Source organism: Emys orbicularis, chromosome 23, assembly GCF_028017835.1.
Source record: "Emys orbicularis isolate rEmyOrb1 chromosome 23, rEmyOrb1.hap1, whole genome shotgun sequence".
Classification (NCBI taxonomy): domain Eukaryota; kingdom Metazoa; phylum Chordata; order Testudines; family Emydidae; genus Emys; species Emys orbicularis.
Genome location: NC_088705.1, coordinates 5,504,497 through 5,518,324, shown reverse-complemented (window position 1 = coordinate 5,518,324; position 13,828 = coordinate 5,504,497). Strand labels below are relative to the sequence as shown.

Here is a 13,828-nt window from a genome sequence, read left to right as displayed (position 1 = left end):
CCCATCTTGCACAGAGAGTGTGAGAATTTAGCATTCAGGCGCTGCTTAGGGGGAGACCATGATCTAATTGTATCTTGATTTGCCCTTTAAACAACTCAGCTGGCTTCCAGTTGTTCGATAAGGGACGCTTCTCAAGCGAATGGCCCAGTGCCGCTGGAGTTCCTGCGCTGCACTGTTTGCGGCTGGATTGTGACTGGGTCCTGAGCAGATGTGCTATGAGGAAGGGGAGCACCAGGCAAATCTCTCCCCCTTTCCGCATGCTGTGGTGTGTGACCGAGCCATGATCCGGGTGGCCAGCTGGGGTGCTGGGGGAGGCAAGGCTGTTGCATTCCTGACTGCACCCCAACATACAGAGGCATGCGTGATTACAACAAGGGGGAAAGCTTCAGTCCAGAAAACTCAGAAGTGACCCAGAGAATCAGCGGTATTTGCAGAGACCTTCCAGATTAACCCCTGAGTGCCTACCATCACATAGGCCACAAGCAGAAATAGGCACCCAGAAGCAACAGTGTTGGTCTGAAGAAGCGGCAGCCTTACCGAACCCTACGGGCAGAGAGATCCTCCAGCTGCAGTCCATGTTACTGGGGTAGTTTCCTGGGAACCCAGGACTCAAGATCACTCCTTCCATCTCTTCTGCGGTCCCACCACATTGGGCTGTAAGATTGACAAGGGCCTGATGTTAATGGAAAGGATCTGCGGAAAGGTCACTTACCATTTACACAGGGATACAGCCGCAGCCATCCATTTATTTTATGGAAAAGAAGAAAAATTCACCATGGAACTAACATGATATTTGCCAACCATCACCCTGATCACCCCACTAGTATGTTGCATGTTTTTCCTGCACTCTGTGTCTGACCTATTAAAGCTCTTATCCTGTGACTGGATCCATACCTCTGAGCAGCTCTGGCCACAGCATTGGGACCTTAGGTTGTAAGGTGTTAGAAGCAGGGGGCGTCTGTTACCATGCAATATCAAGCCCAATGGGGCCTGCGGGCGGTAACTATTTCATTTTCTTAAATAAGGCACAAAATACAGCTAAGAAATCTATCTGTCTAGTCCTTACGTTGATTCTGAGTGCCTCCGTTTGATCCAAATCAAGGTGGAACCATTGGTATGATATTTAGCAAACTCTGGACAATTATAAATACAGAACAATGCGTATATGCAGTTGGCTCAAATGAAACCTCTACAAAGGCCAGTGCACAAACATCAAAACAAACAAGATGTTTACAAAAGACGACAGATTAAATTTCAACTCAAGACACCATCTTATCTGACTGACCTCTGCGTTACTCTTGTAATACATTCCAACAGAAAACATGCACTCATATCCTTAATCCAATCTGACACTGAAGGTACAGATTTCCCTTTGTCCAGCATCTCACTATGCATGCTCATGTCTGTGCAATGCTTCTCTTGTAAGGTTTTTTTTCCCCCCCCTTGATGTCTGCTTAACATAACTGCTCTTAAATTATGTAAAAGGAAAACATCTGGATTAAATAAACTGAGAGAAGCCAGCAAACCTTGCCAGGGAATTAATATGTTTTCTCCAGTGCTTTGGGGGCTTTTGTATATGGTTTGGAAATGAGAGAACGACGAAGAATCCAATCTCTGGTTTTACATTTAGGTGAAAATTGTCATACTTGGGAGATGCTTGGCACATATATGTAGAATTTCACACACACACACACACACACACACACACACACACACACACACACACGTTGCTAACTTGCTTGATTTTCACTCAATGAGCTGCCGGTGCTCAGCGTCTCCGAACACCAGGTCTACACAGCCTGCGGCAGCGAACCTTTGAGCCCGAATTGACAGACTCAGGCTCATGGGGCTCACGATACCACACTAAAAACAGCTGTGTAGACACAGCGACTTGGGCTGGAGCTTGGACTCTGAGGCCTAGGCAGGGGGCGGGCATCAGAGATTGAGCCGCGACTTAGAAGGGCTGTCTCCGCAGCTGTGCTGAGTGCGGTAGTGCAAGCCCGAGTCTATTGACTTGGGCTCAGAGGCTTGCTGCCATGGGCTGTCACTGGTTGTGGAGACGTACCCTTATTTAAGGTGCCTAAATATGGATCCAGCTTTACACTCCTGGGCTTGAACAAACCAACCCCAGACACACACTGTGTTCCTTTATTAAAACAGCAGTGACCCGGTCCTGCAAAGGGGTTGCCCCCTAGTGACATCACTGGGATTTGGAGGAGAAGAGAAGTAAGTAGGTAGGTAGGTAGACAGATAGGCAGGCATGTAGGGGGAGGAACACACAGACAGAACTTTCCAGCACTACACTAAAGGGACAATCTGGAGCAAACCCCAGTATTATTTGCATCGTGGTAATGCATAGATGCCTCAGTCATGGACCAGGGCCCCATTGTGCTAGGCACTGTACAGACACTAACGTCTACAACAGGGTCTTGGCCCATGACTGGGCTCCTAGGTGCTATGCCAACACAAATACATCATAGTAACGATAATATAAGAGTTTTTTGTTCTTGCTTATCTATCCATTAATCTTGGAGGTCCCCGTGGCTGCAGTATTGAGACGCTGTTCCCAGCACCTGAATTCCTTGACTATAATGCTGAGCCAAAGGGGTTCTGGCTCCTTTCTAAGCAGCTCCCATTGGCAGGAGTCCTATCCGCTCACTTCTTTCTGCTGTAAGTATCTCTCTATTTATTTCTGGCCTGTAGATCATCAGATAAAAGAGCCAGCAGCTATTATAATTACTTTAAAGCTAAATGATGTGAGCTGGAGCAGCAGGGGCCTGAAATAACTGTTAACTAACTAACGCTATTAAATGCATAAATGTGTCTCTCGCAAAGTCATAAAGTGCAGAATATGAATATTAAACATCTAGAGTTGTTAAAAAGCAAAATATTGCCTTAAAATAACCCAAAAGGTCCCGCAAGCTGCCTTCATGCCTCTGTTTCTACAGTACCAGCTCCTGCCCTTATGTAAATCAATAGCCTGACACTTGTTCTCCTCAACAGGAATAGGATGGGCCCTACAGGTCCACCACCTTTAACGCTGCTGGCAACTCATCACCACCTTTCCCCAGGACATCACCGTAGGCAAGCATGGTGAACGAGGCATGGTGAGCTTCTGGTTCTTTACCATTCTTCTTTTCCTGCAGGGTGACCACCACTGAATGCCAGGTGGGGGGAATGGCTCTCCCTCTACACAGGAGTGATGGTTCTGTGATGTAGATTCACTGATGGGGGCTTTGTGAATCGAACCAAACCAAGTTTTGTTGTTGTTTTGGACGCCAGTCCCAGTCCCAGTGCTACCGGTCCTTCCCTTTTCACCCACGCTTATTCCCCCACATTTTAAAAGTGCACCATATAGAAGCGGCTAAGCTGTGGCACGAATCCTACCGATGCAAAGTGGAGGTGGATAATTCCAGCGCCGGACGGTCCCCGGCATGCAGGAAATGTGTGAGTGCCCCTACAAAAAATAAATAAAATAAGATGTTTAGAAGATTTGGGGTTTCTTTGTTTCACAGCAACGCTGAAGTCCAGAAAACAAAAACTTTCCGGATTTGCAAGTGTCTAGTACCTGGAGGGCATAGCCTGGCTCACACTGAAAGGAGACGACATCATTAACCAAGTACCTCTCTCCAATCTTCAGGCCATTCCCAGGCACTGCAGGTTCTGGACAGCTGGACAGGCCGACGGCTGTGAAAAAGAAAGCGTGAAACTGAAAGCTCAAAGAGAGAGGGGAATGTGAACTATGGCAAAGGCAGAGAAGGAAGAACCTTGGGTCTCAATGGGACAAGGGCATCATACTTACAGACGCACGACAAACAAGGGGGAGAGAGACCACAGGAGCAAACACAGAGAAAGATCCAATGCAACTGAGCGTGTGTACTGAAATGGGCATAAACCACAGAGGGGAATCTGCATCTTAACTCACTGTGACCCTTCAATGGTCGCTAATGACCTCCCCCATAGAAATCAGACGGGGAAACTCCATTTTGCCATCTCCATCTCCCTATGAAATTCCCCCCAAAACAGTGTATCATGGCATGCTTTGCCCAGTCCAGCTTTGAATGCTTCTAGTGATGGGGCTTCCGTCACTTCCACTGGGAGACCATCGCAAGGTCTAACAGAACTCACCACTGCCCTATTTCCCCCTGTTAGTCACCTTAAATTCACCCTTCTTCCATTTTACCCCATTGGTCCTAGTTCTAATCCCTCCTCTACACAATCCCTTTACCTCTGGGCTGGGAACACCTGTACCCGCCAAAACCTCTTCCCAAGGGCCATCAGCAAGAAAGCTGGATCCCTAGAATTAAATTCGTTCTGCATCCCGTGCGACTTTCTTTTGCCACCTAACCTGATCTGTATGCCCACGCCATGGCTCCGTCTTCCTAACAGCCCTAATCACCTTTCTCCATCCTCCATGAAGAAGCTCCAGCATCTCATTTACATCCTGGCCTCGGCAGCTTTCTCTGGTATCTTAATAGTTCCCCACGCTCTATTCTCTAGTGCTTTATTCAGTCCAATTTTATTCGTCTTGCATGAGCGGGCTCCCAACACTTCCCTTGGGGAGAGTATTCGTTGGATATGAATAAGTAAGATGTAACCTTCTGGTTGACAGGCATGAATGCTACTGATCAGACCTCACTGACTCAGGGCTAGTCAGCAGTGTAATAATTGCTGTATTATACATAAGCAACAATACATCAGTCTTTAAAGTAACAAAGAGTAGAAAAGCAAAGCACTGAGGCAACTAAAGCCCCCCTGAGAATGTTAAATTGTGTTTGTATTCATGTTGCTGTACTCATTCTGTATCCGATGTTGCCTGATCTGTAAGAAGAGGAAGCCAATCCCAGTTGTCCCTTGCTTGACCAACTCCATTTTATTTGAGTCACGCTTGTAGTACAAAGAGTACATTATTTTTCTTGTATGTAATTTATCCGTTTTGGGGACAGAGATGGCACAATCCCATTTTTCCCCCTCTCTCTCTGCCCCCTCCCTCTTTCTCTTCAATTATGGAATAAATTTATCATTCGAGACAGGTAACAGTAATAGATGTGGGTCTCTCATAGCATCTAAATCGAATATTCCATGAAGATTTTACTCAATCCCGTTTCCTTCCAGGCCACAATTACAATGGGAAGGAGGCCCACTGCAAACAGGATTAGCAACCCCAAAGGTCATCTGTCCGGTGAGGTGCTCTCCTCTTTATGTATTCCCCCGTCTCTCACTTCTATGGCGCCACATGGGGAAAAAATTAAGACAGTAGTTTGCAGTCACCTCATGCCCACCGTAGCTCAGCTGTCTGCCAGAACCTCCCTCACTCACCACACTAACAGCTGTCGCTAAAAGATAACCTTCAGCATCACTCCAAGGGCTAACGTTCTGCTTCGACTCTACAATCTGGAGGCTGAACTACAAAGCGGGGGGAAAAAAGAAATAACGTTGACACGGGTTTGATGGTGACTCCCCTTCTGAAACCAGAGTCATGCTTCCTGACAAGAAAACACACATGGCCACACATGTAGCTGTATCTCCTGACCTTCAGGGAGTAGTGAGAGCAGATTTGAATAACTTCTCACACAGAACAGTGGGCGACTGAGTCATCCCAGCCAGGGCTTTGTCAAGCCTGACCTTAAAAACCTCTAAGGGAGGTGGTGGAAGCTCCTTTCCTTAGAGGTTTTTAAGGTCAGGCTTGACAAAGCCCTGGCTGGGATGATTTAGTTGGGGGTTGGCCCTGCTTTGAGCAGGGGGTTGGACTAGATGACCTCCTGAGATCCCTTCCAACCCTGATATTCTATGATTCTAAAGTCCACTCATTTCCCTCTGGCTTTTGGGCATGTGGAGATAAGGGCTATTTCTCAAGGGATCAGATCGGGGGAGAGGTGGAAGAAACACTACATATGAGCTCACCTCACGCTGCTTCCTTCCGGTGTTCCTAAGTGTACAAGCTGGAAACTTCCTGTCCCAGTCTCGAAACCGGACCCCAAAATGGGGCACCCAGTATATTTCAGCCAACGCCTCAGCTGAGAACCATGATTATCTATCCACCTCAGGGTTTTATACTGCCGACCATCACCGTAGTATCTGGGTGCCTTCCATGTAAAACCAATGGCAGTAGCCACATCGTTGCTAGACTTCATGGACTCGCTGGCGTTCTCGCTGTTGTACCTTGCACTAAGGTACTGCTTTACTAATGAACGCATTAGGAGCGAGATGCTCTTATCTCCATTTCACAGAAGGGAAAACTGAGGCAGAGGGTGGTGAAATGACTCAAGGTCGCACAACAGAAGAAAATGGGTCAGAACCCAGGAGTTACTGACTCCCTGCCTCATGCCCAAAACACTGCCTTGAATTAGAGTCTTCATAGCAAATGACCAACCTCTCTTGGGCTACCAAAGCTGTCAAATCCACCCTTTCTAATCATGACTCCAATCTCACCACCACCACCCGAGGATGCGCCTGATGGGTCAGGTTTGACTGTTCCTGGCCCGTTGGTCACGGCAGTCCCAAAGGACGCAGGTTCTCTCTACAAGCAAGACTCCTCTAGTAAAGAAACAAAAGCCCAGTGGGAAGAAAGTCATGGGATATGGGCACATTTGGCGATATGCTGTCCAATGGCTAGGAAAAACCACGGTTGAACTTGGTGGTCACTGGCTGGATTAGCACGTGCCTGCAAGTGAGTTGGTAGGCATGGAGGAGGGGCTGGAAATGCAATGAGGGGACCTGGGATCCCCACAGAGTTCTGATGGTCTCCCTCAATAATCAAACAAGTACTAGGAAGCACCAGGGTGACCTGCCCCCGAGAAGGAGAGGGCAAGACACCCTCCAACACATGTGGGAGACTGCTGTATTCCCCAGCAAGTCGCTCATCTGCTGACCCACCCAAGCCTCTTCCCTGTGCCTGTCTGGCAGCATTCACCTGGGAGTGCCCCCAGGCTGCATGGAGAGAGAGAGAGGATTCTGGCTACAGATGTGTACACTGCTGGGAACAATGGGATGGATGGAGAGAGGAGGAAACAGATGGGAAGCAGATCTGCCAGGTGGGCTGGTGGCCCAGCCGATGCCTCACACCGCTGCCGCAATGTCAAAGCATGCCTGGCCAGCCCCTTTCTCATCGTGCTGGGGAGATCCTTTGCACCCTGCTTCCCAGGCTCTTCGCCGCTCCATAGCAGAGACACCAGCCCAGAAGGGATGACAAGCCCCAGGCAGCTGGCTGAGTGGCAGGTCTCACTTTCACAGACCCAGAGACAGCATCCTTTGCAGACAGGCAAGCCGTAAACAAGAGCAACACTGGGCTTCAAGGAGAGAACGTGGCGGGGGACAAGAGGGAGAGGGCAAATCCGTGCATGACCTTGGGGACTAAGGGAAGTGGCAGGAAATGGGGGTAAGGGTGGAGGAGATGGCAGGAAATGCAGGACCCTTCTGCAGTTACTATGGAACCTTCTGTAGTGCAACAGGGACGGAAGAATGGTGAGATGACATGCTGGGAGCTTGGAGGCTGCCCTATTTACCCCTCCCTGGGCAATTGTAGCTGGGCCAGGAAGGGCCTGGCACAGCTTTTGGGCACAACCGTGGTTTTGCCAGAGACCAAAGACACAGAAGGCAGCCTTGGGGCCAGCCTGGGCCTTCACATCTCCACCCCAAACCTGCTGAGGCCAGGGCTCTCTTGAGGGCGGGGAAGTGGTACTGAGCTCTCCAGCCTGGCTGGCTGAGTGGGAGCTGCCATCTGGGTTAGACGATGGGAGCCAGGTTGTGGACAGAGCAAAGCTCCGGTGCCAAACAGTCTCCAGGTGAGAGAGAGAGAGAGAGAGAGTGAGTGTGTGTGTGTGTGTATCTGGGCAGGGAACTGCAGTCGGATAATAAGTATTGTTATCTGTATTACTGTAGTGCCCAAGAGCCACCCTGATGGACCAGGCCCCCTTGTGCTCGGCACCCTACAAACACAGATCAGAAAGCCAGGTCCCTGCTCCAAAGAGCTCACAACCTCAGCAATGGAATTCAATACGGAGGTAATTTACTTGCATAAGCTACCATCTAGGAACCCCCCTGAATGCTCACACTCAAGCTTAATTCAGAGCAAGAGATGATGCCTCACACTCCCATTGGGAACTCTAGAGAACAGGGGAAGGCGCCTGGATGTGGTTAGGGGAGAGCTCTCACATCCAGTTCAGTTCCTGGATGCAAGGGGAGAGCTGGAAACATGGATCTGGTTTGGCTCATCTCTAGGACCTGCTTTAAAGGACAGATGGAAGCAATTCCCCCCCTCCCAACTCAGAGATAGCAGCATGCAGGGAAGTTATCCCAGTCAGTGGGAAGGACCTTGGCCCAAGCTGATCTAGTGACCATCAAAGAGGGATGGAAACAATGGCAAAAAATATGGCAGGGCCCTATGCAATGCCTCCTTCTATGCAAACTGCGTATCTTCAAACTCTTCCCCCTTCTACCAGCTAAACAGATTCCCTCCAACCCTCCCCTCGCACCCGGGTCGTGAACGTAGGAGAGAACTCCCTGCTCAAACACCCCTCCCCCCGACACACCGCTCATAAGGGAGCAACATGTAATGGCTCAAACCTGGAAATGTCACCTGCTCCCACGCAGGGCATTTCTCCTGTATCTGTTTCGGTAGAGCGCAGAGGGAGGGCTAAGCGCTCCAGCAGGAGCTAACCAAGGGAAAGCAGCACATGAGCCAATGAGCAGCTGAAAACCCTCCCAATCCTTGCAGAGAGATGAACGCAATCATGCCCCCTGCAGCAAAGCCCACGCTAAGAGATCTTCCCTGGGCAGTGAGGCTTACTGTTTGCCTAATAGCTGGCTCTGGCAATGGCAACAGCCTGCTACTTACAGGTAAAGGAGCTCTTCTTCAGCTCAACTAGCCAAGCCATGTGCTTTGGGGGCTGACAGTCTGGGGTTCTATCCGTGGTGGCGTCTCTGTATATTGTCTCCTTACCAAATGGCACCCTATCTGTTATGTGGCAGAAATCAGTGGGTGAAAAGTTATGGATCAGACCAGTTGATCATGATGGTCCCTTCTGACTTACAAATCGAGGAATCTAGATGGGTTGCAAACTCCTGCAGCCTCGGGACGCTGGTTCTGTGCATGGGATTGTGTTTTGCTACAGTTGCTGGGGCCAATCAGTATAAAAGCCTGCGACTCACTCACATACAAAGGAGCGCTCCTTCAGCTCAACCGGCGGGGCTTGTGGTTCTCAGTGCTGGAGGTCCTGGGTACCAACCCTGGTCATATATATCAAGCCAAAGCTCACCATCCCCCAAACCAAAACATTCCGTAGGCATGGAGCAAATGACTTAAATGAACATCTGGTAAAGAGAATAAACTTTAAACGCTACACTTCCTCCCCGCCCACCCTGAGTCAATCTCATGGTTTTGAGGGATGTGACTTGTGGGTTTTGAACATTTGGGGCTGGTAATACTACGATCAGGTCCAGATCAAAGAGGATATTGCTTGTTCCTGATACAGCCTTGCTCCCAACAGCTGCTGTCCTGCATCCTTCTCGGTTCAATGATTATAAATCAGAGAAGAGACACGCCCAGCCCATTTCAACCAGCTCTTGCTGTGGTTAACAGTTCCCTGAAGCATCTGCTGCTCTAGGTTTCACCTCTGGCTGTGCTCCGAACAGATGAGCGGTTCCTGACACAGTAACTGAGCTTCCTGGAGCACAGTGTTGGCCAAGACACTGACGAGGAATACTCTACAGATCCCCGACACATGGCGGGAGAAATAAATAGCCCTGCTACCTACCCGTAACAAGCAAGCGGAAACCGCGAAGCATTATACCGTGCCAAACACCAGGCAACACGGGGCCGGCTCTGCTCCCAGTGGAGGTCAAAGCTCCCACACTGGCACAGGGGATGGGGCCCCAAAGGAAGATCTCAAACAACTTCAACATGCAGTACACATATTAACCGATCCTCTCAGCAAGCTGTCACTCCCATTTGACAGATGGGGAGCTGAAACACGGAGAAATTAAGTGACCAGCCTGCATAACAAGTCACTGACAGAGCTGCAGTTAGAACACAGGACTCCTGGGCCACTACATTGATCCCTTGGGATCCCAGCCATGGAACAAGCCAGTGGCTCGGCTACAAGGAGAAGCTGTTCAGACGATAAGCTGTTTGGGGCAGGGATTGTCTTTTTATTTTCTGTGAGTGCAGCAACTTGCACAATGGGGCCCTGACCCCTTCATCTGGGGCCTCCAGGTGCTTCCACAAAGCAAATAAAATCCAGAATCATTTATGTGTATGACAGTAGTGCCCACAGGTCCCCATGAAATCAAGGCCCCGCTGCGTGGTGTGCTGCAAACACACATAGTAAGAGGCGGCTCCTGACCCGAAGAGCTTACACACTAAACAGACAAAAGGTTGGAGGAGACACAGAAAGGGGAAGAGACTTATGCAAGTTCATAACCTGTATCTCCTGAGTCCCACTCCAGGGTCCTAGCCTCTCCCAAGCCCGCCTCCTCTCCTGCAGTTTTGTTTTAACCATTAGCACACACAGGCATAAACAGAAGCAACCTGGAAAGTCTGGTAGAAGCAGACATTTCTCAAGGGTAGAGTCTCTGCAGATAGGCACCTGTACAGCACAGGACCTTATGCCGTTTTGTGGACATTTTGCAAATGAGAAACAGTCTAAATCTATCTGCGGCTTTGGGGAGAAAAAAACCCACAATCTGTTGGCTCAAGATCTGAAGGCGAGAGTCATGTTTGTGAGCAGCTGTCAAGACAGGGTGTCCAGCAAGAAACAATTATGTTCACATCGCCTGCAGGAAGATTCCATTAAAGGAGACAAGAGTCCCGGCACATCTCTCATCAGTTCAGTGCTGCTGATACCGATTCAGGCATGAGTCAGAGAGTCAGAATATCTCTGTATATTAACCTCCACGCATGTAGGGAGCGGAGAATGCCCTGGATTGGTTGTTGTAGTCGTACACTGTAAATGCACAAGCCTGCTTGCTTCCACTGCTGTTACAGATACCTTCAATTTCATAACAGCTATCATTCTGCTACCTACAGTTCATACATTGCTGGACTCTGTTCCAGCTATCATTCATATACCTACAGCCACCTCTGCATGGCTGTCTGCTGTAGCTTTACCAAGAGACAACTTTTCTGGATTGACCAGATCTGGTCATAGATGAGGAATCAAAGTACAGGCATCAGGAAGAACGAACCTTTGGCTTCATGATCAAAACTTGCCGGTTCTCTTTAATGAAAATCCCTCCCACCCCCACTCCAGTCAGACTCAGTGTACTGCAGAGATGCACACAATCCAGGCCCCCTTTCATATGGATGGCTCCAGGCTCCCTGTCCAAACCCATGTGATGCTCCCACATCCTCCTGGAGTGGAGGTCCAAGAATGGGAAGCGACCCTACGTCACGTTACCTCCAGATCCCTAGTGGTCAGACCCTTTAACAGTGATTGGGGATGCACCAACACTTGAATCTTTCCAATAAAAGACTGGGAGACAGCAATGGAACATGCCCTAGATTGCCTGGGGCAGCAGCTGCTTTGGCAGAACGGTCTTCCTCAGGGTTTTCTATTCAGTTCATGCTAAGAAGCCTCCCAGGTCTGATGTCTCAGGCTGTGAAAGCCATTAATAAGCATGCCTCTGCCATATTCCTCTGCAGCATCGCTGCACTGCCAGCATCTAACTTGTTGCTTCACAAAGTTCATTGGGACGGGAGGTGGGTTATGACAGACACTGTCGCAAGCCCACATTCATTTCTATTCTTTCATTCCACATAGGGCCAGGTGCTATTACAAAGCGGTGCCCACGGCAACAATCTCTGCATCCCAGCACAAGGAGGAAGTCAAGGTTGGAGGACAGCCGTGCACGTACGCTCACCACACACATTCATGCACTGGGGGACTGACATGGCGCAGCAGCGGAGTACAGCATGTGTAAGTGCAAGGCATAAAGTGCTGAGGAAGTGCAGGGGACCCTGATCTATGAACCTGCAGGCTGCCAACTTACTCCTGCCTTGTAACAGGGGCGAGGCTAAACAGGGGATGTCACAGCTAAGCGCATCAGCCACAGCACGAGGATCACATGTATGAAAATACCTCCTTGGCCATGTCCATTCTATGCCCACATGAATACCTTTTACACCCTGTGCACTTGACCGCAAGAGAGTAGGCCTGGATGGTGTTTGAGCACTGGGTCAAAACCTGGCACTTAACCTCACTTGCACCACCCACCTTATGTAGCCTCAACTTGCACTGAATGGTCACCACCTTACACCCCATGCTAGGACCTGCAGGATCAAAGCTAGAGCATGTGCTGTTACAGGAACCCATCTGGGACCTGCGCTTACTTTTGTATTCCAAGTGAAATCCCGCGGCGGACACGCTGATATCTGAGTAGAAATGCAGATAGAGCTGGTTCGAAGTGCTGTTCAGCAAAGCAGGCACCGTCGTACCTGGGAAAAGAGGAGGGATGTATGGTACTGTAAGGTGTTTTTTTCTCCTCCCCTTTATATTCTGAGATTTGCTGCATAAATCTGAGAAGAATCTGAGAACAGAAAGTCCTTTAATTTAACAGCCCGCTCAGTTTGAACAGGTTCTCATGAGTCCAGGAGAGGAATAGCCAAGAACGGTCGGAAAAGACGTTTCCAAAGCCTAGAGACACATTTCATCAGGTAAAGTCTTATCAGCCAGAGAGCAGCCGGACTGAGGGATTGAGAGATCGACTTGGTGATGAGCTTGAGTGGGAGCAGAGCTTCAGTCGCTGGGGAAGCCAGGAGTGCATTACGCCGCCCCTGTTAGCTATTAAATTAGCAGGTGCAAGTGTTTCTATCTGATACGTGGGACTGAGTGCAGCCCTGGACGCAGTGACCGCTACTCTTTGTGAATCTGACCCAGAACCTTTCATCTGAGGATCTCAAAGCATTAAAAAATGTTAATCAATTAAATCTCACAATGCTGTGAATAACCGACGGCAAGTTTTTGCCAGAAACACTGCACCCAGGTGTTGATTCTGCAGGGAAGGGGTTAAAAGGGTTCTGGTGACTCAATGCTGCAGGTGACTTGTTACCCCATTTGGATGTAAGGTAATCTCATTCTCTGGGATGAGAGGATCTAAGGTGATGGCTGAGTGATACTGAGGGAGAAACCATATTAGCAACCAAGTCTAGAGAGAAAGCTTGAGTTAGTTTTGATGTTCTCTTTTTCCTGTTTTCATTGTTAACAAAAAGGCGGCAATCTCGGACTTTACGCTGTACAAGCACCGGGTTGGTAGAGCAGTTTAGGGAAAGTGCCATAGTATTGTACCCATTTTACAGATGAGTAAAAATGAGACACAGAGGCCTTATCTAAAGCACAACATTTTGCACCCAGCAATGGTGCAGCTTAGTAATGCTAGCAATGGTGAGAGTGCTAGTGCAGACAGGATTTACAGCAGGTTTTCACAAGCAGGGTGGTACAAACACCTATGCCCTACATTAGCATTTACACTATTGCTACTGGAACATTGCTGGAAAATGGGTACAGCACTCTCTAGTGCGGACACACTCAGCAATACTAACTGACCTTTTCAAGGTCACCAAGTGACAGGTCAGTCCCACCACTGGAGTGTAAGAGGCAAGCGTCCAGACTCCCAGATCCTACTTACTAGACCACTTTCTTCCATTTTCTCTAAGACATGGTACTGCTGTTACCAACCTAATAACACTACAAAGGTGACCAGCCAGTGCCATGTTTAAGGTTCTCTGCTGGTATCTTCTGAAGCCAACCATAGCCCAAGGCCTCAATTCAGCAAAGCACATTGTCCCATTTAAGCACATGCTTAGATCCGTCCTTAGTCTGCAAAGCATTTA

The 13,828-nt window shown here is 49.0% G+C and overlaps 1 protein-coding gene across 2 annotated transcripts in view; it reads right to left on the bottom strand.

Moving 5' to 3' along the window:
- Nucleotides 1-13,828, bottom strand: part of CSMD2 (CUB and Sushi multiple domains 2) — a 518,793-nt gene that overhangs the window by 92,285 nt on the left and 412,680 nt on the right. For both annotated transcript variants that reach the window (XM_065421846.1, XM_065421845.1), the window contains exons 36-39: nucleotides 12,329-12,433; nucleotides 3,569-3,687; nucleotides 3,388-3,457; nucleotides 538-654 (exon numbers count right to left, since the gene is read on the bottom strand). In XM_065421846.1, coding sequence (XP_065277918.1) covers nucleotides 538-654; nucleotides 3,388-3,457; nucleotides 3,569-3,687; nucleotides 12,329-12,433 — 411 coding nt within the window. The remainder of the gene's footprint in view (nucleotides 1-537; nucleotides 655-3,387; nucleotides 3,458-3,568; nucleotides 3,688-12,328; nucleotides 12,434-13,828) is intronic.